The 24,213-nt window shown below is 38.9% G+C and overlaps 1 protein-coding gene across 10 annotated transcripts in view; it reads right to left on the reverse strand.

Annotated features, from left to right (window-relative positions):
• The window catches only part of CACNB2 (calcium voltage-gated channel auxiliary subunit beta 2), a 155,892-nt gene that overhangs the window by 67,942 nt on the left and 63,737 nt on the right, over positions 1-24,213 (reverse strand). For 7 of the 10 annotated variants that reach the window (XM_015617712.3, XM_015617713.3, XM_015617705.3 and 4 more), the window contains exon 2: positions 13,813-13,932. In XM_015617712.3, coding sequence (XP_015473198.1) covers positions 13,813-13,932 — 120 coding nt within the window. Of the gene's footprint in view, positions 1-13,812; positions 13,933-14,775; positions 15,370-24,213 lie in introns of those variants that run through there. The other 3 variants (XM_015617709.3, XM_015617708.3, XM_015617707.3) reach the window with 2 other exon arrangements.

Raw genomic sequence — 24,213 nt, forward strand, 5'->3', positions numbered from 1 at the left:
CTTTAATGGGGCTGAAACCAGTTCTCAAAGCAGATACTGGGAGCAAGAAAATGTCATTATGGGTCTCAGCACCATTCACTTTCCATGTCAGTCTTAGCTTTTAGCAAGGATGTGAAATGTTTGAGCTACTGGTCAAGGAGTTGAAACAATTTAAATGTTTTCTACTTCTAAAAGCAGACTGGAGGAGAACCTGGTGTTAAAGCTTCTGTTGGTCATTCTGGAGGGGACACACTGAGGAAGCGTGTGTTGGGATTCAGAAGTGAACAAAAGGAACAGAAACATCTGCAGAATGTTTAAAGAAGATTTGAGAGATTTTATTCTCTCTCCCCCTTCCAAAATGAAGTAACTTTCTGCAAATACAGTGTCCCAGACAATGTGCAGTGAACCAGAAGCAGTGGTTTACTATGATGCCTTTAACTGTTTTCTGTAACACCACTGACCACCACACACCCAGCAGTTCCTTACATATGATAGTGATGGAAGCATCACAGCAGAGGTTTTTACTGCTATTATACTGTGTTTAGCACCCATCATTTGGCCTTTTACAGCTAATTGGAGAAGCCTTACTCTCCACGCATGAAATTTCTTTGGGTGTTATTCAACTGACTGCTAAATTTGACAGTGTTATGCAAGAACATGTGCGTCCCCCACCTCTGCAAAAGGTTTCTCTCACATGCATACTGGATACTGATTTCACACAGGGCCCAACATTTGCTAAAGCTGTTACTGTCCTCAGAGTAGCTAAAGCAACACAAAGCAGCTACTTGGCATTTGCTAAAAGAAATAATACATTTAATTTGCTCAGTCTTCAACAATTTATCTTCCTTTTACTGTATCATACTTTACTAAAAGTCTCAAACTTCATATATAAAATGTGAAGAATCAAAGTCACAAAAAATACTGAATGTACTGAAAAAGCTATTAGAAAATAACTTAAGGAGTTTTTATTTAAGCAAAAATATACAATAATGAGAAGTGAAAAATACTTCTTTAACACTTAGAATTCTGCAAAAATTTGAAAAACTCTACAAAAAAACTATTTTGACTCTCTGAAAATCAATATATTTGACCAGATTGATCAATTAAATTTATACTCCTTGAACAATATTAATGTGTGCTCTTAGACCCTGATTAGCTGCTTAATTTAAAACTGAAATTCAAACAGTGCATTCTGAACTGTCCCAAAATATTATATTATCTTCTATTTTCATTCAGAATTCTTTCACTGAAGAAAGAGCATTACCAGATTTAACTGATTTGATAAGACCTTTTTCCACTTTTATCGCCACCTAAACTTTCAGGCTCCATAAGAAGACTGAAAAAAAACCTGGAGCAAAAGAAACTAAATTAATTCCTCGATATAAGTCAAGAAGAGTGGTATCCAACCTGGGTGTCCCATATATCTCTCAAATGCTTTGGTATTTCTTAGCCCTGAATTGGAAGAGGGATCAGTACATGAATTTTTTTCCAGCTGTATTAATGTCAGATAAATCCTTATGTGTACTTTGTCATTTGATATCTTTTACTTCTACTTAAACTGTTCAAAACAAAATAAATAGGTTTAAAAGGGAAGAAAACTGTTTGTGGGACATGGAGCTTCCTGTTTTACTTGTGATTTATACAAATTCTTGAAAAGAAATGAGCTTATTGATGAAAAGCATCACTTCTCTTGCCATGTTATTTTGGGTGTTGTTTGTTTGGTTTCGCTTGTTTAATTGTTTTGTTTTTTTAAACTAACACACTACTCTTTTATTATGTCTAGAGCCTGGTGCTATAAGGATAAACAGAGTCTGAATAGACATGAAAGCAGTATTGACACTGAATACTCTGTATTGGCACCTAAATGAACTATCTCACAAAATAAATACATGCTTCATGTATCACTTCAAATAAATGAATTTAGGACTTGGAGTTATTTGGGTTTGTACAAATACGTAAGAAACTTGGCAGTATCAGTTTTGCATTAATTTGTTCTATAACTTTTCAAAAGAAGTGCTTTTGTGTTGACAATTAATAAAATTTATATTACTGATACACATATGACGAATTTTAGTTTCATATAAACATCTGAGAACAAGATAACGTTACAGCATATTTAGTGGCCTTTCATCTGCGCAATTCCAAGCTCTCATAAAGCAATGGGTATGGTTTATTATGTGTAGTGTGGGAGGTCTTTCATGTCAACAGATCACTGTGGTGAGAACTTCAATCAGCATTAAAACACCCAAGGAGACTCTATAGCAAGTCATGTACAAGAGCAGACATTCATGGTGTCTACAATTAATGAACACAGGTTCAAGAACCCACTGTGAACAAAATTCATGAAAAGCTATTACAATTCTCTTTGTGATGACATGAAAGATGCATGCAGGATGGTATCCATATGATATGTTTCAGCTGTTGAATTATGGTTGTCTTCATTCCTGTCCTAGTGTGCAACAGTTCTGTAGTAATAGCAGAGAGCCTATACTCTTGAGTGGAATGGCATTGCTGCAACACGCATTGAAGTTTAAGGAGAAAATGTATTTTTACTTCTGACTGTTGGAACACAACTATCCATCAGAATGCATTAGACAAAATTTCTACTGGGCTTGCAAAGGCATTGCAAAGAAACACTGAAACCTAATTTTTGAGACCAAAATAGGACCTTGTCCATTCCTGACAGAATGAAGCAGATAAAGCAGATACATTGCTTTATGACTTTTTATGTCTTGATCATTTTCCTGGAATCAAGCAGCAAGTGTGTAGCCATGTCCCTGTTCACATCAGACAGCTTCTGAGGGAAAGTCCTTAAGAGTAATCAATTCACTGCCAACTGGTAAACAAACACCCAACAGCATGTACTGCTGTATCAGGAACTATGATCAGCAGGAGGTTAAGGGCAAGATCCCAGCTCACACAGAAGGTGGATTTCTCAGCTGAAAAAGGTATACTCACTTTTCCAGCCTTGTGGTTTGGAACCCTCCCCATACCACAGCACATGCCTGCAAGGCTGCACCATGCACACTGGGCCTAACTAAGCTGGCTTGAAAATAACCTTCCTGAAAGAAATGAACTGAGAATGTGCAGATGGAAACTTCTTTAAAACAATGCTTTGAGCCAAAGCCATTGCCATGAAACTGCACTGCCAGAGAGACACAGCACAGTCAAACGGTGCGAGTGAAATACTGTCAAGTCTGAGAATTAAAAGGTAGAAGTTGAATCTTTCAGACCTGCTCAAGAATGCCAAGTCAAGAACAGCTCTCTTTTCCTTTTTTCCTTCCCACTGGATTTTCTTCAAGCTGAATCATAGAACAAGGCTGTGTGACTCAGTCCACACAGTGTCTATTCCTTTCCAAAATTCAAAATTCCTTTCCACTTTTGCCCCTTTATCCTTTCCTCACTTCCCCTTGTCCTCAGGCCTCTACTGTAATCATGGGCTTCCAAGAGAAGCTCCTGGACTGAAAGCTTCTCTCGGAGATTTTACCCGGCATTGAGCGTAATGCCAAGACAAGCTCTCATTTTGGAAGGCGAACAGGGCAAATATGGATTACACTGGGTGATTTAATCTGGAAATTTTACACTGAGTTTAAATCTAGGAGGAAGGAACCTCTCCCTTTCTGAGGAAAAAATAATGGTTTCATTACAGTTCACATGTATACAGCCATGTACATCAGCACAACTGTGTTTTCCTTCACCTCACCAGAGGAAAGCCCCCATCTCCTTTGGCACAGGCTGCTGGAGTTACCGGGGTCCCCCAGGTCACTGCCAGCTGAGTGGGGACGGGTACAGAAAACACTCCTCTTTCCTCATGCTCCTGTCAGCACATGTCACATCCCTGTGCCTGCAGAAGGCAGCTCAAGCCCTTGGAAGGCAGCTGCATGAGGCAGGCCCACGCTCGACCCCAGCAGACCAGGTCCACTGAACACGACAGGGCTACTGTAAAGGCAGCACAGCTGAGCACTTCCATAGTGGGCCTGTGTTATATCTCAATTGAATTAAACTACCAGGAAGCACCAGGGCAGAATGCAAGGAAATGTGTTTTGTGAGTGAATCATGTGCCTCATTGCAAAAAGGGAATAAAAGGGTCAAAGTAATGACAGAGCTGGGATAAATGTAGTACGTTCCCTTATAGCTCCTCTGGGAAGGATATGTTCATCTGTAATCTTACTGCTTCTGAAAGCCAGAAATAGATTTTCCTTTCCAATTCCTGCCATTTATTACTGCTGATTATTAAAAGCAACGTGCACAGCTGATTTACAAGATGGCAGGTTCCCAGCACTTCTCATTTTCACTTCAGTGAGGAAGTGTTTCTCTTATGACAGACAGAGGTGATAGGGACACAGAGTAATCCCAGATGCTTTGTGTTCACATGTTTTACCCCAACTGAAGTATTAGAATCCAGAAACTTTTCAAAATTAATTTTTAGTAATTGGCCAAATGGATAGAGCCAAAAAGCAGCAGGCTCATCTCTTCTCTCACTTTAACAATCTGACATCTCCAGTCAAAATAATCAAAGCAGCTGCAGCTTGATACTTCATCTTCCCTTTCAAGTTGTTTTTTCCCCCTGGCTTTTCCTTCAGTCACTGAAAAAGGATGACTTGCAGTTCAATAACAAAAGTACATTTACACAACAAAACTCAAACCATGGGGCACATCCCTGCTTTCCATACCTGTCAAATGCAGATTTGTTCAACATACTGAAAATAAATTATCAGTGTTCAAAGTGGATTCTGTATTCTAGATATAAACAACAAATCACCTTGAAAATATGTATTTTAACTGATAAAATTTCCAAAATGAGATTAAAAGGCAATCTCTCTAACGTGTATTTAACTTGCATATTTACATACCAACAAGAAAGAGGAAGTCTCACTTCTAAGAATAATTGAATGAGAAGGTCTTATTTTAATGTCAATTATGCCAGGCAACCACTTGAATAAAGTAAAAATTAATATAACAATTACAGTACGCTAAAATCCCCCAATTCTGTCCAGGGAGAATATTAAGAAAAGCAAACCTGGAGATAGTTAAAAACAAGAAAAATGGGAGAAACCCTTGAATTATCTGCAACAATATTAATCTGAATTTTCTGTACCACGGTACTGCTTGACATTGAATCATTTTTTAAAACAGTTACTGTTTGCAGGTCTTGCTAACAATAAAATCAGATTTAAATATCACCCTCCAGATATTTAGCAAGGAGAAGAAGGCATTTAAAAAATAACATCAAGAAGTAATATTTCAGTGATTACTATCTCATCTAAAGCTAGAGAATACCATTTGAAACTTATATGCTAAGATTTCATATGAGATTCAATAATAGTATTTACTTCCTTGCTTACTTGTTATTAGAGCTGATTTTTTTCAATTAAGTAAGTAAAAATAAAACTAGGTAGCTGTGAATGTTACAGGACTAAAGCCCATTGGCAACATTTCCATGGCAAAAATGAAAGGAGAAGGGCAGATGTATATCTATACTTTCACAAAGGATAAATGTCTGTTTAATCTTTGATGTTTTGTATGTTTGCAGGCTAAAATGCATATCAGTATATACATTTTACCTCAGAACTGATTATTTTAGGAGTATAAAATAAAGTGTTTATTGTATTTAATTTGGGAATATAACCCAGGTGGTTATGAAATCCTGGAGGAAAACGTCAAAGCAGGATTGAAGGTTAATATACAGAGGAAGTATTCAGAGCTTTGTGCTGGATCCACAGGTGAATGTTAGGGGAAGTTTTTTGCTCTAGGATATGCACTGGCTCTACACAGAATATAGACAAAAAGATGGCAGGAACACATACAGAAAATATCCAAAACACAAGCAGAAAAGCATCAGTGTGATCTCTCTGAATCTTCATTTTTAAGTAATTCCTCTAATATTCTGAATTACACAGAATCTAGACACTCTTCATAGTTCAAGCTGAGTTTTGCACTTAAAATGTTCTTAACATGGGAACACAGAGTATCCTTCTCCCAGATAGTACAGGATTACTCTGAGTTCCTACTTACTTTTTTTTAAGTTTTATACAACCAGTGACTAGTTTATGTAACTAATATTAAATTTTCCAAAGGAAACACTTCAGAACTGGCATCTAATGTCAGTCTAATTTTGTATCAAAGCACTTTAATGCTACCTATAGTTAGAACTCTTTGGCATCTTGCATGTAATTTTATAAAATAAGTTGCAATTATGATGAAAAAAAAGAGATTATTTTTGAAGTTTCCTTCCATTTTTTTTTCCTGATTTTATATATAGCCAAAACTATACATACTTGTGGGTTTTTTTTCTTCTTTCTTCCTATTTTTTGAGAGGTTGAGTTAGTGAGAAAGAAAGGGATTCAGATCTTTGCCAAGAACTCAAGAACTGTCTGGAGGTTTGTTTTCACTGCAGACAACAAGTACTTCCCTGCATAATAACACAAATCAGCCAGGTGTCTGCTCCAACAGAAATCAGGTTAGCTCCTGAACTGGTTGGAAAATAGTCCCCTCAGCACAGGAATCAGAAAGCACAGGGCTTTGCTGTCCAAACAAGTTTTTCTCCAAGTCACTGTGGCACATGTGTGTCAGTGTGAACTGAGGCACCTCTGCAAGGTGAGACACTCGTCGTCTGCACTGAAGTCCTTACTCAGACTCACTCCTGCTTCCAAAAACCCCATGACAGTCCACTATCAGCTCTGATCACAGGATAACTTAGTTCTCTGACAAAACTTTTGCATTTTTGCACAAGTTAATATTTGGTACAACAGTTCTCCCTGCATACAAACCAACTGTTTCACAACAGGAAGCTGCAGAATATAAATGGCCAGTTCAGGTCACCAGTGATAGTTATCTAATAGACGCAACTTTAGAACTAAAGGTGTACTCAAGATATACACAGGGATGTGTATATGGGTATATGTAATGTGTACATATGCATGTATAAACCCACACAGATATAATGACATGTACCTGTCCTCCTTTATCAATTCCCTTATGCTCTTGCTTACAGATTCATAAGATTTTCGGAGTTGGAAGGGACCCACAAGGATCTTAATTAAACAGTCCATTATTAGCAACATGCTCTGACCAATTGAAGTGGTCTCAGGGTCAGTCAGAGATCCAGAACCACAGACATTTATATTCCAAAATTACACACATTGTAGCTACCTTTAAAAATGGCCCTGGAATCCTACCTTCCCCTCTACCTTTGAATCATAATTCCCTTCTAAGAAGGAAAAATCATATGTTAACCATTAAAAAATCCATGACATCTAATAGGCGGAGCAGCTGCTGATAGAAATAAAATTCTGGATTACAGTGTCTTGGATTACATTACTGTCTTGGGTGTTGGAAAAAGTAAATCTATAAACCTCAAGAAAATTAATTAACCAGGTAATATGTGTCTTCAGTGGAAATTACTTTGCTTAGAGCAACCAGCAGCATCTACCTCTGATATTGCTGAAACTGCTCACCATTGTACCAGCCTGAGCAGCCTGCAATGACATGACTTAATTCCTCCTGTCCCATGTCAGACTCACTCCCCACCAGTCACAGAGAACATCCCCAAGGCCACTTCTCATCCTCTTGTACGATTCCCGTGACACTCAGCAGCTTCTGCTGACCCCCACATGAGCATCTGGCTCAACACCCAGACCCATCAGCCACCACCTCTGAGCCACAGGGAGGGCTGGCCTGAGTACACTTTATCTACAGCTTGGTTCAGCAGCCACAGGTGGGATGCAGGCACATGAGGGTTCAGGAACCTCTGCTGTTATCTGTGCAGTACCAGCCTGCAGCAGAGGCTGACAGCTCACTGGCTGGGTGTGCCAGAGACCTGTGGGACAAGGAGCAGAAAAACATCCAGGTGAGGATGTTTGCACCTGGCTTATGACACCTACTTTAGTTAAAATATTTCTTTCACACTGCTCTTAATAAAGAAGTTATTTAGTTTCACACAAATTACCACTGTCACTGGTACCACATAAAGGGCAAATTAAGTCATTTGCCCTTTATGTGGTAATTGAACCATACAGAACAAGTCAGAACAAAGACATCTCACCAAGGGTGCAGGCTCCTGTGAAAGCAGCAGGTGAAAGAACAGGCAGAAGAGCTGTGGCTGTCCTCAGAAGCTCAAAATGCCAGTATTGTGCCCATTCCTTGGAGACAATTTATCTCTTTTCTTATTATGTGAAGAAAGTCAGGATACTAAAGTATCTACAGCTAGGTATATAAAAGTAGGCTATGTTAATATCCCTGCGCTCTTTTGTTTCTACTCAAGCCCAAGAAGCAGAAGACGAAATGCTACTTAGTAAACATATTTCATCATTCTAATCACGGTATGAACGGGAGATGACAGATGTCTTCTAATTAGAGACGGCACTGTCTCTGCAATATTTGATTCCAGGTTACGTGAGACCCCGCTGGAAGGAAAAATTCCAGCCCCTAACAATGCAGCCCAACAGTAAGAAGCGATAACTGTTTAGGGAAATAACCAATATTATAGCAGGCACTAGTGTAGAACAAGTACATACACTTCAATTAAAGACAAAATAGATCATGAATACACACAAGAAAAAACTATAGGTCACAGAGAGTATAAAGGAAGCTGCTTTACATCCCAGTGTTACACTCCTAAGAAAAAAAACCAGCAGCAATTATTGAAGAAAAAGAGTATCTGTAACCTGATTTGAGCAGATCCAGCAATGCAGAACTCACTCGCAGCTAAGCAACAACCAGATTTGCAACTGTACTTTGGGATCAACAACTCATTCTTTTTCCAGCTAGACCACTGTGCCAGCTCTCACGTGATCCCAGCAACTATGACACACAACATTAGTGATCTAAATGATTACATGCAACAAAAAATATTCCAAAACAAAAGGGCAAATGAGAAGAAATCAATGAAAAAAATATTACCACACACAGCAGTTAACTGTACTGTCCTGTGTTGCTATAGCTTTGTATGCTGTTCAGCACCATGAAGTTCTGGTAATTGAGAGAAAATAGAAGGAATATCCATGAGGGAACAAGCTGACATAATATAAGGATGCACATCAAGGTGACGGGCACTTCTGGCCTGTCAAAAATGCTACTGCAGCTTCAGCAGACATACCTCAACTAGCTCTGCAGCTGCCTGCTAGCAGCATGGGGTCATTCTGAGGCTGTGAAACCTGTCTGAGAGTGAATAAATACACAAATAACTAGTCTTGGCACACCGCACTGGATAATTACATCTGACAATCTTTTTCATGCCCTCAGCCTCACGGAGCTATGTAGGCATTATTCCAGCCTGCTACACGTTTCAAAGCTGTGGTCCCCAAACCATGCATGGAGGCAATGCATCACATTAAACACATTGCATTATTACTCACAGTCACAAGCCATCACCACTACTACAGCACACATCAAAAAAAGCAAAATGTGACAGCTTATATCATAGCCTCAGACCCAGAAAAAGTGACATTTAGTATCAAAATTTCAGTGGGTCACCATCTTAACACAAAAAATATTTTAACAGCATTTAAAACTAGAAGTACATATATTTCAAATTTTTACAAACTCCTAAAAGGATGCTAGCAGTGGAGCATTAGGCGGAGTGCAAGAAAAGCAGAGTTGAGGGGAAGTGAGATTTCCTATTATGAAAACAATTACTGACTTCTCAAAGGCCACAGTCTGATTTTGGAAGTCTTTTAAGAAGTTTTAGGACCCCAGGATGTTGAGAACAATCCTTAACAGAGAACAAAGAGCTGTCCCTTAGTCCCAGATGAGAAACAGAACCTGAATTATTAACTGGCACTTTCAGTACCCAATGTACTTAGAAATAACTGAAAAAAAATCATTTTCTATAATGCTGAAAATATTCTATAGATCTCTGTTGAAACTGTTTCTAAATAAGGAGCTCTAAAGCCATGGGAGGAAAAAAGGCAAAATATAAAAATCTGAAGAGAATGAAGAAAAGAAAGAAGCTACTTTTGCAGAAGAGAAGAAAGGTTTACAGAACATCTGGCTAATTATATCTCAGTCAGAAACTTGATTCAAAATATATGACGTACTTGTGGCAAAACAAATCAATAGAATATGTGAACTGATTTTACCAGCACTGGAGCAGGCCAAAAATTTCTGAAGTCTCCTGTACATGTACAAACTTTAGCTCAATTAGTAATGGATTGCAAGTTCTTATTATTACTTGTACTTCAGTTTTCCTTTGATCTCATCCCTCCCACCTGATGCAATATTTTAAGGAATATTTAATTAAATACTTGCAAAGAATGGACAAAAAAACCACTTTACTTACTACCATTTATTTTGAATCATCATCCTTCAACAGCTAAAAAGCTTTTTTGATTATAGAAATGACAATTCTTAAATTATTAGTGCTAACCACAATTAAAGACATTATTTTTTTGGCTTGTCAGTGCTGAAGATTCATGTTTTTGTGGAAATGGCAAACTCAGAAAAGACCACCAGAAGTCCTTAGATTTGGATACTATTATCATACCCTGACCTGGGCACAACACAGGTAGATAAAACTCTCTTTTTATCCTAGACTATGCACATGTTATGGTTTGTGAGGAGAACACTGAGGAAATCCTCAATGCCTTGGTGTTTTTTTTTCCTATATAAAACCAACAAAAACAACAAATCCCAGCCTTTTTGCATTTTTATTGCTAAACTATCCTAATCAAGAACATTTCATCTCAGCTTCAAGCTTAACAGCTTCATTTCAGATCTTCTTCCCCCAGGAGCAGATGCTTGGCCTACAGGTAGCCTCATCAGCTGCCTCTTAATTTTCTGTCCCTGGATGACTCTGAACATGCGCCCATGGCCCCACCTTCCTTACAGTAAGTCACATGCCAAAGTGAGTCAGCAAAATATGCTTAACCATTCTCCAGAGAAGAGATTAAGAGCCTGTATTAAATAAAGAAAGAAATAAATAAAAGTGGCCAGAACGTGCATTTCCTTACAAGCTTATTTGCTTTTATTTTCTCTGTTTGGATAGGTATCAGAAATACATTCCAGCTTTATGTCACACAGACACTTAGATGCTATAAAATTCCAAATTTTAAAATCTTAAAATTGTCCTAACAATTTGGCACTGTGTTCTCAATCACTATATTTTTGTCTTCACTTTAAGGTGTTTTCCCTAGCTGTAATAAAGGAAAATGGATGTCATTTAACTGTTTTCATTAACTGTGTGACACAGTTCAATAGTTTTTTATCTACCCTTAATTCACTATCATCTTTCCTCCATCTCTGCATTATTCATGTGTGTCACCCTCTTCCAATTCCTATGACAAATACATTTGTAATGATTTTATTTAGGAGCAACACTTCCTCTCACCATGAGAAAAGGCAAAAGTTAAAGCAGCTCTGTCACTTGGCTCTGCCTGAAGTTGGTCAGGGCAAAGGCGAGGAAGCCCTGGGGAGCAGGCAGTGAACCTGCAGCCTGTGGCAAACAGGTCTGGGGGCTGACAGCAGCCAGGAGGCACCACCAGAAAATATTGCTTTATTAATTTTACCATGTTTCGGGGAAGTAATGAACTAAACCACCAATAAAGGCAAAAAACCACACCCTGTCATATTTTACATCTACCAAATTAGGCTTAATTTAAACACATTTTTAACCAATTGTTTCAAACACAACCACCAGTTGCACATAATATTTTATTTAGTAGTATTATTTTAAATGCTACACTAGACTAAATATTATACTGCTACAGCCTCTACATAAAATTGTTTCCATAAATTACATCCTGGAATGCCTATTAATATTTGACTAGAGAAACAAAAATGCTAATTCACTTCCAGCCTCAATCAATTTTAAAGGAAAAAATATTTAAATAACTAATTTTGTGTTTTCTATGACTGGAATAACCATTGTTACAGCACGTTGGTTTTGGCAGTGCCTTTACTACTTTGACTGTTCACAAGTTGTCTTACAGTTTCAGACGGTGTCAGACCTAGAGACTATATCTCATGCCAGCTGGAGTGGGAACATTGGTTTTATGTATAGAAATACAGCTTTGAGAAGTCAAGGTCTGCTAGCAGTTTCTCTACAAACTACAATGGCAGCTGTGCTAGAGGTCATGAATATTACATAAGGGCTGTCCATGTATTCAAGCCAGCATCAGTAAGCCAAATTCCCATAGCAACACTCGCATAGATTTACTCATTGCTAAGGGATGCATCAGTTCAGCAGCAAGCACTGCACTGCTACCCTGATTAGTCTGCAAGATACTATTACTTCAACTCCTCTTTTAAAGATTGTGCATTTACTGATAAAATTCAGAACTTCACCTGAATTTCAGGGCAGCCCTTATCATCTTTCCCAGGAGCAAAAAACCCTCAAACTAGCAAAACCCACCCCTGATGAAACTGAAGCTCCTGACTACAATCAGCAATCTCTGAGATACAAGGCTGAAGGGAAGAAGTGAGCTGCTTCTGGTCAGTTTCTGCTACACTGATCCCAGAACAGCAAGAACCAACTTCAAAGAGATGTTCAGCATCTCCTACATTTGGCACATTCCAGCAGCTCATTAAAAAGCTGCTGTAGGAGCTCTTATTAAATATCAGTTAACAATTACATTTTCAAAAAAACATTTTTGGCTTCCCTATTCAGGTTTTCTGGCCTGATGAAGATGTCTGCTTGTGCGTATAGTACTGTATTATTTAACAAGAGAGCTGGTCCTCACCACACCATCAGCTACAGAGCTCAGTGATCTGGACTCACAGATTTCTGAAAAGCCCTTGTAAAACAGGTGGCATAAATGGGCAGAGGTAAAGCTGGCAGTAGAGAATTGAATGGAATAGGAGATGGAAAGGAGATAAAGAATTAAAAAAACAAGGCAAAATGGAGGAGGGGACTCAGAGAGAAAGTGAGGGAAAAGTAGATCAGGTAGATCAAAGGGGGGATCTCAGTGGTGTATTTAAATATACTAGAACAAAAAACAGATTTTGAGAAACGATAATACATTTAAACCTGGCAGGTAGCATACAAAAAACTGGAATGAAGTGATAAATGAATGATAATAAATAAGATGAGCACAGTTTTTACAGGTGCAGTATTATTTAAAGATGGAGCACAGATGAAAGAGAAACAAGCCCATCACTTTCACTGCTAAAACCTTCACAGTCCTAAATACATCTCATGGAAAACAACATAAACAAGACAGCAAAAACCTAAAGCTCCTTTAGTATTTTCTTACTACATTGTCACTATCTGCCAGCAGTATGGAGAGAGGAGAAATCTGAAGACCTACAGCATATGACCCACGGGGTAACTCAGCACACAAATTGTAAAGAAAGTCAGTAGAGTCTTTAGGAAAAAAACACCCTTGTAACAGATTCTCCCTATTTATATATGACTTGTAGGGACTGATCCTTCATTGATGTGAGATGAACAGGATGTTTGAGGGCTGATTTTTGACACTGTAAAAGCATTAAGTGCTCTGGGAATCCATGAGCAAACTTTCAGTTACATCTTCAGTAAGAAGTCATAGCATTGACTCTATACCCTGCAACAAATGTGTATACTTAATAAAATAAGAAATGCACACATTTAAATAAGAATGTTCTGAAATACGTAAGTCAGTCAAGTGCCTGTTACAGAGAAAACTGATTCTAAGTGATTTTTCATGGAGCATATATTTTCAAATGCTGTCTGGAATGTTTATAAGAGATCTAATCTGTATGTTAACACATTAAAAACATTTTATCAGTAATGGATGAGATGACAAGGAATCATCTAACCCAGGTTTAGGTTAGAATGGATCTTAAAAATCATTTTGTTTCAACCCCTGGTTTAAAGCCGAGCATTTTGTGAGTTTGTAACATGAAACAACACCTTACCTTTGCTTTTTCCAGCTGTGCCTGGGCCTGTCGCTCTGCCTCTCTCCGCACTGCTTCCCTATCTTCTTCCAGAGATACATCTGAATCAGATGGACGGCTGGTGTAGGAGTCCGCCGAACCCTGCAAAAGAAAAGGAAAAATAATGTCACAAGTTCCTTCAATGTTTAAAAAAATAATAAAATAAAATAAAGTAGAAGTGGTTATACACCTTGCCTTTTCTCTTACTTCTGTATCCCAGAAAAGAGACTAACTGCCCAAAAGGGAAATTTACTTAGCAGAAATTAAGGCTAAGTAAACATTTTCTTCGGGAAACTTTCAAAAAGTGCAAGTGTCTTCTCCAGTGTTTTACTTCCTGCTCTATCTCTGCACTCTTATTTGTGTGCTTTTCAGCAAGCAGAGCCAGTTTCTCTGGAGAGTTACAGCACTGGTGCAGTGCAGGGCTGAAGGACACACAGCAGCTTCAAGGATGGCTCCATAAAAATTAGAACTCTAAACAGTGACAGAAATAGCAAGCAAACAGACTTTCTATAATCAAAATGGAAATTCAGTATCAATAATTACCATTACACAATATCACTGCTAAGATATTGTACTTCTGCTATGCATTTTTATTTTAGGGCAGCCTCTTTACCTGACACACTTTCCCCATCGGAACAGCAAATGGCTCATATCCATCTCTGCCCCTCAGCAAAACATGCAAATGACCACAAATCAACTTCCAACTAATAAAATCCGTCTGGACTCAACACATGTCCCTGTATCACCACAATGGAAGCAGCTACAATGCCAGAAATGCTCTATAAATAATGACAGCTCTGCTTTCCCTCTGCATCTCCCTGCATACAAAACAGTGTTCGGGTAATTCAATCAGAATGAAAACAACTGTCCTCTCCTCAGCGCCTTTTTTCTCTCCCTCTTTGCAATACATACAATATAAGGTGATAAGGAAAACGCAGGGCTTACACAGATATCAGAATTCTTCAGACGTCCTCCTTTGGCTCTTTTCAGAAGCCTGATCCAGGTGGCCTTCATTAGCCAGACAGCTCAGTTAGTGTCCGCAGCTGCAGCGCCCGGCACTGATCTCATAAAACATGTGCACACTGAGCACTGCAGAATCACAGCTCCTTTCCTATCCATGCTCTGCTGTGAGAGCCTTCCTTCTCTTCCCTCTGCCTTTCAAGCTTCCAGCCTCACTGTTTCCAAGTATTCTACTGCAATTAAATTCTCAAATTTTCTCATGCCAGTAGGAAAAAAAGAAAAAAAAAAAGAAAAAAAAACTCCCAAAAATCCACACCACCTCCAAAAATCTCAACTTCAATGATAAAAGCATAAAATAAAACCAGCTTCGGAAATATTGTGAGAGATGCTGATCATAAACTGAGATCGATCACAGAAAAATACCTAGGGCTTTTTCCCTTCTGTTTTGGGGGGCGGATTTGGCTGTTAAAAATAGTGCTTGTAAAAGAACCTTTTAAAATCCTGTGCAAAATGTATTCAGTGACATTTGCAAGTGCAAAGTTCATTTCATCTCTTCCTAGATTGGCTGGGGGTGGGGTAACAGGCTGTTCATACCACTGGGCATGCTCCATATGTGCAGCCTTTTACGCAGATGCTCACATCACACCGGGCTGTTAGCCTATGCCAAATTGCCATTTTACATCTCAAGGGTAAACAGCTGGAAAACGCGAGGTCCCTGTGAAACTGGAAGAGCTGGTACAGTGTCTCGTTCCCGTCATGGATGTCTGCTGCCAGCCACATTTCCCTTGGATGCTTGCTTCTGTCCCGGAGTGCTGCCCTCCGCTGCAAAGCACTGAGCTCCACTCACAGCTCCCTTACAGAAACCAAAAATATGCCTGTTGAGTGGGAATTTAACCCCCTGGTTACTGCGTCTATTTTTTCTGACATTAGCAGAGGAAAGGAGCAAAGAATAACTGCAACATACCACATGACACATAAATATTAGATCCTAATACGACAAAAGCCAAACAAAACCTTACATTTCACTATTCTGCTTTTCAGAATCATCCTCTACTCTGTAATAAACTGACACGGGAGTGACATGCCAAGGCAGGTTTTCCTGGAGCATTTACAATTTACTGATGGACACGCAACAATCCAGGTGAAAAAGATCACTGTAGATGACTGCAGTGCCCGCCTTTGATATCAATTCAGAATTAAAAGAAAAACAGCGAATAGAGACTACAGCTGAGAACAGTGGTTATGCACAAGCTGCAGTATGTCAGCATATCCCAGGAATAATCGAATCCTGCCATGATTTATGTCTGTATAACAATCAAATTGCCCATCACAAGTGATGCAGCAGCCCACATTTCATCATTGTTAGAGCAAACAACAGTTGTCACTAAACTCACAATTCTAAATAAAGCTACTTTTTAACTTTACAAATCTTTTACATTTTCTTTCCTGAAGCCCATAATATACTTACAGCATTTAATAAGAATTTAATAAGCTGTCTTTAAACCGACAAAAAGAAAATTATTCTCCAAGGAATATTTTGCTTTTCAGGAGTTCAGATACATCTGCTAAGTTATGGTGATTGTTCAAAACTAAAGTGTTTCTTGAGGTAGAGCAATAGGAGCAAAAATCAAAGTAAAACACACTTAAATTTTATTGCATTTTTTGAAGTATCTTGTCTGTAAAGAAAATATCCTCCCCAAAGCCTGTCAAACTTTGCTGTTCTTTAAAATTTCCCTTTGCCACAATTTCTGATGCAGCTGCCAATGGACATAGTGGGAAAAGATGAGCATCAACAAGCAGAAGTTTAGTGAAACGTTTAAATCTAGTTATGGCTGACACACCAGCGGCCTGTGGACAAAACCACTGATGTTATCATAGCACTAATGAAAGCTGAGACCATGATGAGCTCCCCCAGAGTCCCAGCCCCCAGGACACTCTGCAGTCCCTCAACACTCAATCCTCCTAGGAAAGGGCCCATCCAAACCCTTCCCCACCAGCACTGCAGCTCCTTGGTGCCACTCTGCTGCCATGAGGAATGGTGCCATAAACCAACCCCAAAGCAACTCTGCCTTTAAGAGGAAAACAAACAAAGCAGTCATTAAGGCTGACAGGAGATTGTAGGACAGTGTGGGGTGTTTGCTTCCTACAGCACTTCTGTGGTGAACATACAATATTTGACACTGACCAAATGGCATAGCATCACTTTTACTGTCCTTCATGCTGCTGTCCAAAAGGGGTACTACCTAACCAGTCCTCACCCTATAAAAAAAATCAAGAAGCACAGAAACATAATTCCTATCTCCTCTAAGGGGGCAAAATGCCCTTTGTGTCAGGCTGGAATTGCTAAAATTTGAATTTCATCTTCCCGGCCACAGAGATAATTTACAGTGCTAGTCATGTCTTGTGCTGGCCACAGTCCCAACAAACATCCAAAAAGCAGAGTGATTCCATTTATTTTAATTACACTGACAAATTGCCTGACTCAAACTCAGTATTACATTTATTTTCCCTTGGTACAGACATGGTCATGTAAATTTTCGGTGGAAAGGGAAGGCTGGAAGCTTCTTCGCTTTTTTGAATATGGGAAAAAACCTCACAGCTGGATAATACAGGAAAAGGAGGAACATACCATTACATTTAATAAATTGTGTAAACTTCTGAGTATTTTTATATAAGCTAAGAATGCATTCAATCACATTAAGATGATAAAAAATTAAACCTCTACACAAACTATGACGAAACTATAATAGAAATACCTTGACTATTAAAAAAAATTAAAAATCATGAAAAGTGGATATGCATTGTCCATTCATGACAACCAAGGAAACTACATTTCCTCCCTGGGTAACAGAAGTTTTTTTAAGTTACTCTGGAAAACAGCACAAATCTTTTCCCAAGAGCTTCTGAAATGCAGTCTTTGAAATTCTTCATGTCTCCATCTCCTTCCATTGCAATATGGAAGAGCAGCAGTAATATTTGTATGTAATAAATGTTACTGCAGCCCCAAATTCCTCATCTTTCATGGGAAACTGTCTAATAAAAGTGAGATAATTCATGTTAATAATTACTCCATCTATTTATTCTTTTTATTTTATTCTTCACTTTGCAGGTTTACAGGTCCAGTTTGTTTGAAAAATAAATTCCTATTTTAATAACATGCTTGACAAATATTTTCCAATTATCTTACCACATACTATATTAGAGTAGCTTCTCTATGAGCTATTCTTACAGTGCAAACTCATACTTTTCACGCCACTAGTGGTCATATGTGATCATATTTGAGCTCCTTTTCCTTCAAGATCATAAATGTGTAATTTTTTTAGTATTGCAGAAGAGCATCATCTTTAGGAGTCTGAGTCCCTGAAGTAAAACGTGTTTTCTTATACTTGGAGGAACTATTTGGGTAAATTTGGTAGTGCCTCTAGATCTCTTATTTTTCTTGTTTGTTTTCTGTACCCGTGCTTAGCTTTGATCAGTACAGTTGGAGCTTATGTACAGATTTTGACTGCTAAATTTTCACTGGGTTAATACAGCCATCACTACTCTCAGCAATTCAGTTGTGGCCTTTACATTGTGTTTTTCCCTTAAAGAAAAAAACCAATCTGAGTACCATGACTAACTTCAACAGGGTAATCCAGTTACGAATTAAATATCATTAGAACAGATAATTTTCCAGATTACTGAAAATTCTCAAATAATTATCTTCTTAGAAAGATCAAGCAAGTTCCTTCAAGTAAAGACTTTTCACATTGTTATTTATTAAGTGAAGGCATGAAGCAGCAAGCAAACATGAATTAAGATTTTACTAAGGATAAAGAAATGCATGTGACTGCACACATATATAAAACCCTTAATTTATAGCGGTGGATGTCACAAGCGGAGTCTTCTCTGAGATATATTTTTCATTTTTTCATTCACTTAATGCTAATGACACTTTAAAATCACTTCAATATTCAGAATTTATAAAGAGATATTGTTAACTGCTTATGTTCTTATCCCGTGGCAGTCGTAAGAATGGCATCACACATCCCACAAATCCCATGATTTGAGGTAGTATATTATGTCCTTGTGATGTGCAACTCCTTTTTGTTTGCTATGAACTACAGTACAGAAAAAGAGTTATTTCCATAAAATGTTAATTTCTCTTAAAATATTTTAAAATTGATTCAGAACAAAGGCAAAATGTGAAAAATCAAAGTTTAGTTTGAAGTAAAGCTGCTGACCAAGGAATACAGGTTATTGTTTCATCCTAAACTGATCAATCTGAAAAACATGAGCTAGAGCAGAAGTCAGAAGCTCTCCCACAAATGCAGCACGAGTAGAAGGGACTTCAGTTTGGCAGAGGGACCACAGATGGTGAATATGAAAATTTCTTATCTATAAAGTTTTCTCCTGGTGTCTAATGTCATTATTTTGAATTACGTTGAAGAAAACACATAAACACTGCTCTGAGAATGCTACATAATGTTATATAGACGTTAATTATTTGAGGGTAGAATTTTTAGAAAGACCAAATTTAATTCAATTAATTTTTTGCAAGGTACGTTTGAAGTGTCTAAAATACCTTTTAGCAAAGGAAAAAAGAGAGTCCATGTTTTCATTAAGGCACTATCAAACAGGAATTGTTACTTCCTTGTGTATGGGTCAGGGATGCTTCACAACCTGGCAAAGTCTAGTCCTGATGTCCTCCCTGGTTCTTGGCATGCACCCTGCAGTGCAGTGTCACAAAATTTACATGTAAATAGACAATTACTATCCAAGGAGGGTTACCAGCTCCTACTGGCATTGAAGTAGGCATTGAAACACTGCTGTGTTTGCATTTAAAAACCAACCTGAATGTTGATTACAATGTTTTTGTTGTTCTTTAGAGCTAACGTGGCATTGCCATGGTATCTACAGCCATGGGGGATGTTCAAATCACAGGACTGAAATTTCAGAACAGCTGGGAGCTTTCGGGTGGCAATATGATTAAAAAGGAGATTATATAGGAAATCAGTCTTCTCTTTACCCTTAACATGACTTTGGCAAGCTTGATCACTGCATCTAGCTCACCATTAACAGGTTTGCAAGGCACTAATCCAATCGACAGCTGCCTGAAAGCAGAGTTTTTTAAAACAGTTCCTAAGGTTTGCAGAAGACTAGATTTTGGCATTCAGAAACCAGGTAAACAGCTGTACCTGGTATTTTATCAGGAAAAATCAAAACAACAAAACCAAAATAACCCCCCCACACCAAGGAAACCCACACATTTGCACTCACATTTCATGACATTAGCCTAAATGTTTGCTTCTATGTTGTTTTACTAAGAAAAAGTGGAATAGGTAGGTATTTTTAGAGGAATGATGGTCTTTTCACGGAGACTCCTCAGAAAATCTTTGAAAATATGCAAAAAGGCAGCTGCAGAGCTCGGCCTAGTTAGCAAACAAATAGAGCCCTCATAGTTAGAGCTAAACTTTTCCTAAATCTGTCAGATACTCTGGTGTGTTAGTTTACCTGTCTTTTTTTAAAAAAAGTCTAAGATGGAAAACTCCTTGAGACCATATTGTGCTTGGCACTGCACAGTCACAAAGTGAATGACAAACACTGCCTAAAAGAGCTTGCAATCTAAAGGCTGAGAGAATATGGGCAGAAAAAAACAACAAAGGTGTAACAAAGGGATCAAGGTAGCAATGCAAATGAAAATAAAGCATTTTTAAATATTCAATACCAGCATTATGACTCATCTCTTGCATAACCACAGTGGGTTGTTCTTTAAGTAAGTTTCATATATGTATTATGGCAGAGATTAGTTCTGTGAAAGCCTCTGAAGGAGGATAATCTGATAGCTCTGTGTATTCTGGTAGACAGACTCTCACATTTATGAAATAAGAGAAAGAGTTTTTGAGGAAGAGGGCAATGACAGAAATAGAAGGTGGTCTCCAAAATAATTTTAAAAAAAAGCTTTATCAATAATATAATCACACAATTGAGACCTTTAAAAATGAAACAGAAAAAATCCCTCAAACTAAAGGAAAATGAATGAAATTTGATGTTTTGAGACAATTAATTTGCTCTAGAGAATGGCACTAAACTATTAATGATTCTGAGCTATAAAGTCAGAGCAATGACAGAACTAAGACGTTGCCAGTGGAACGACTTGGAGACAGGTGTCAAAGGAAGAAAAATACACCAAGGTAATGACTGCAAGCAGCATGAACCTAAATCATCTCACTTCTGTCTCAGACTGTCAGCACACACATGGATATTAATACATTTTGATTGACTCATGGCAACTTTTGGAAACTCTGGTAACTTGACTATATGTTTAAGACCTTAGGTAAAGGTAAATCAGACTTATTAGTAACAAGTTGACCTGTGGTGCTATTTACTGGGCCAGAAGGGACTTAAAAATTAAAGGTTTTAGGGAAAAAATGGAAATAAAACTTTTGACTGTATTTATTATTAAGCAGCAAATACAACGAAGGAAGGAAAAAAAAATTTAGACTATCTAAAATGCTATGTGTGTTGATATAAGAGCACAGACACAAAGGCAGATTGGGTCAGCCACAAAATTAAAAGTGGACAGTAAAAAAGAGGAAAAATGGAAAACACATCTGGGATGTCAACAAGAAAACAGAAAGCTAGAAAAGGAAAGAATTTGCAGGAAAGCATGGCAACCATCATCCCAATTTGTCTCAGCTCAGTTAAAAGTGCCAATTTAGATTCTGTGTTCCAGATCGTCAGTATATTTTTATCTGGGATTTTGGTTCAAGTCATTAAGATTTTCTGCATACTTAAAAATAGCTTCCTTGAAAATTCAACATGAAATTCTGTTACCAGTGGAGAATTCTGATGGAAAAAAAACCCCTATTTTCCTTGAATTTTATCTTTTATCTCCATACATACAAGCCCTATGTGATTTTCAAATCTATCATTTTAACCTATTTCAGATGAAAAATTGAAGGTTTGGGGGTCTCCTTTCTTGTTTTTTACCTTATTAAAAATGGTGATGTTAACTCTCATGTATTTCACTATTTCACAGAATCATAAAACATCCTGGGTTGAAAGGGACCCACAAGGATCATCAAGTCCAACTCCTGGTCCTGCAGGGGACCATCCCCAAGAATCACACCATTTGTTTGTGAGCATTTTCCAAACACTTCAACTCTGTCAGGCTTGACGCTGTGACTACATCCCTGGGGAGCTGCTCCAGTGCCCATCTACCCTCTGGGTGAAGAAGCTTTTCCCGCTATCCAGCCTAAACTTCCCCTGACTCAGCTTCAGGTTATTCCCTTGGGTCCTGTCACTAGGCATGACAGAGAAAAGATCAGTTTCTGCCCCTCTGCTTCCTCTCAAAGGAAATTGTAATTGTAATTGCAATGAGGTCTCCCCTCAATGTGCTCCCAGCTGAACAGACCAAGTGACTTCAGCTGCTCCTCATACAGCTTCCCCTCCAGACCCTTCACCATCTTTGCTGCCCTCCTTTGGAAGCTCTCCAACAGTTTAATGTCTTTTTTATATTGTGGCACCCAGAACTGCTCCCAGCACTTGAGGTGAGGCCACTACAGAGCAGAGCTGGACAATCCCCTGGCTGGCCATGCTGGGCCTGGTACCCCCCAGGACAGGGCTGGCCCTCCTGGCTGCCAGGGCACTGCTGGCTCATGTGCAACTTGCCATGGGCCACAACCCCAGGTCCCTTTCCATGGCACTGCTTTCCAGCCTCTCATTCCCTAGTCTGTCTGTACATCCACAGCTGCCCCATCCCAGGTACAGAATCCGACACCTTCTCTTGTTGAGCTTCATGTGGTTGGTGGTTTCTCAGTCCTCTGATTTATCAACATCTCCCTGTGGGGCATCTCTGCCTTCAAGGGAGCAAACAGCTCATCCCAATTTAGTTTCATCACCAAACTTATTCAGTATATTGGTATGTCCTGTGTCCAAGTCATTTATGAAGATGTTGAAGAGAACTGCTTCTAAGATGGAAAACTGTAAAATCTCAGAAGCCCACTAGTGACAGATCCCCAGTCTGAGGTCACCCCATTCACTGTAACCCTTTGTGCCCAACTTGTGAGCTACATCACATCTGTGATGTGAAACACACATCACATGATATGCTTATCCAGCTGTGAGTTGGACATCTTGTGCAGAAGGACACTATGAGAGACAGCATTGAAAGCTTTACTAAAATCCAAAAAAATTCCATCAACTGGTTCCCCTTGATCAACTGGGTGGACTACATTGTTATAAAAGGAAAATAAGTCTGTCAAGCAGGATTCTCCCCTCAAGAAGTGCTCCGGCTATGACCAACAACGCATTGTCTTTCTGGCAGTTTTCAGTAGCTCCCAGAACAACATTCACCATAATTTTACCAGTCACTGAAGTGAGACTGACAGGCCTGTAATTTTCAGAGTCATCCCTCTTACCCTTCTTGAAAACTAGGGCATTTTCCAGTTTCCAGTTAACTGAGACCTCTCCAGATCACCAAGACTGTCCAAAAATCATTGTGAGAGGTCTTGCAGTGACATCAGCAAGCTCTTCAAGGACTCTTGGATGAATCTCATCAAGCCCCACAGACTGGCAGAAAATCCTGCACGAATTTGGAGCTGACTGGGAGTTTATCAGTCTCATGGTCATAGTCCGTGCATCCTCAGGGCTCTGGGACCCCCAAAGCCCATCATCAATGTTGAAGCAAAGAAAGCATTAAGCATCTGTGCTTTCCTATGTCCCTATTTGTGAAATGACCATACCCATCAAGTAATGGGTCAAAGTTATTACTGGATTACCTCTTTAAAAACACTTTTTATTGTCCCCCAAAGTAGTGGGTAGCTTCAACCCTAATTGAGCTTCAGCTGCATGCATTTTCTCCTTACAGTGGTGAGCATCGTCTCTGTAGTCATCCCATGTCACCTGACCTTTCTTCCACTTGCTTTTTTTGCCTTAGCTCCAGAACTCACCCAAGCCAGCCATCTGCCTTGCTTTCTGGACCTCTGATATTTTGAATTTTCCCACTCCTGTGCCCTTAGGAGGTGATACCAAAAGAGCAACCAGCACTGATGAACCCCAACATCTTCAGCAGTGTTTTCCCAGGGAACCTTATTCGCCAGTTCCCTGAGCAGCCTGAGGTCTGGTCTCTTCATATGTAGGGCTGAAGCTTTGCTGGCAGTTTTCCTCCTGTCACCAGAGATTTTGAACTCAACTGCTTCATGGTCTCTCTCACCAAAAAGGCCACCAACTACCACTTCACAAGATCTTGTCATTAGCAAGCATCAAATCAAGGAGGGCATCTTTCCCAGCCTGCTCCCTTAGCACCTGTACCATGAAGTTATCATCCAGATGTTTTAGGAGTCTTCTGGACCTGTTTTAGCTTTGTAGTGATCCCAGTTAACACTTGGCAAGCTCAAGTCCCCCATAAGGACATGGATGGATGATTTAGAACTATCCCTT

Source organism: Parus major, chromosome 2 (genome assembly GCF_001522545.3).
Source record: "Parus major isolate Abel chromosome 2, Parus_major1.1, whole genome shotgun sequence".
NCBI lineage: Eukaryota > Metazoa > Chordata > Aves > Passeriformes > Paridae > Parus > Parus major.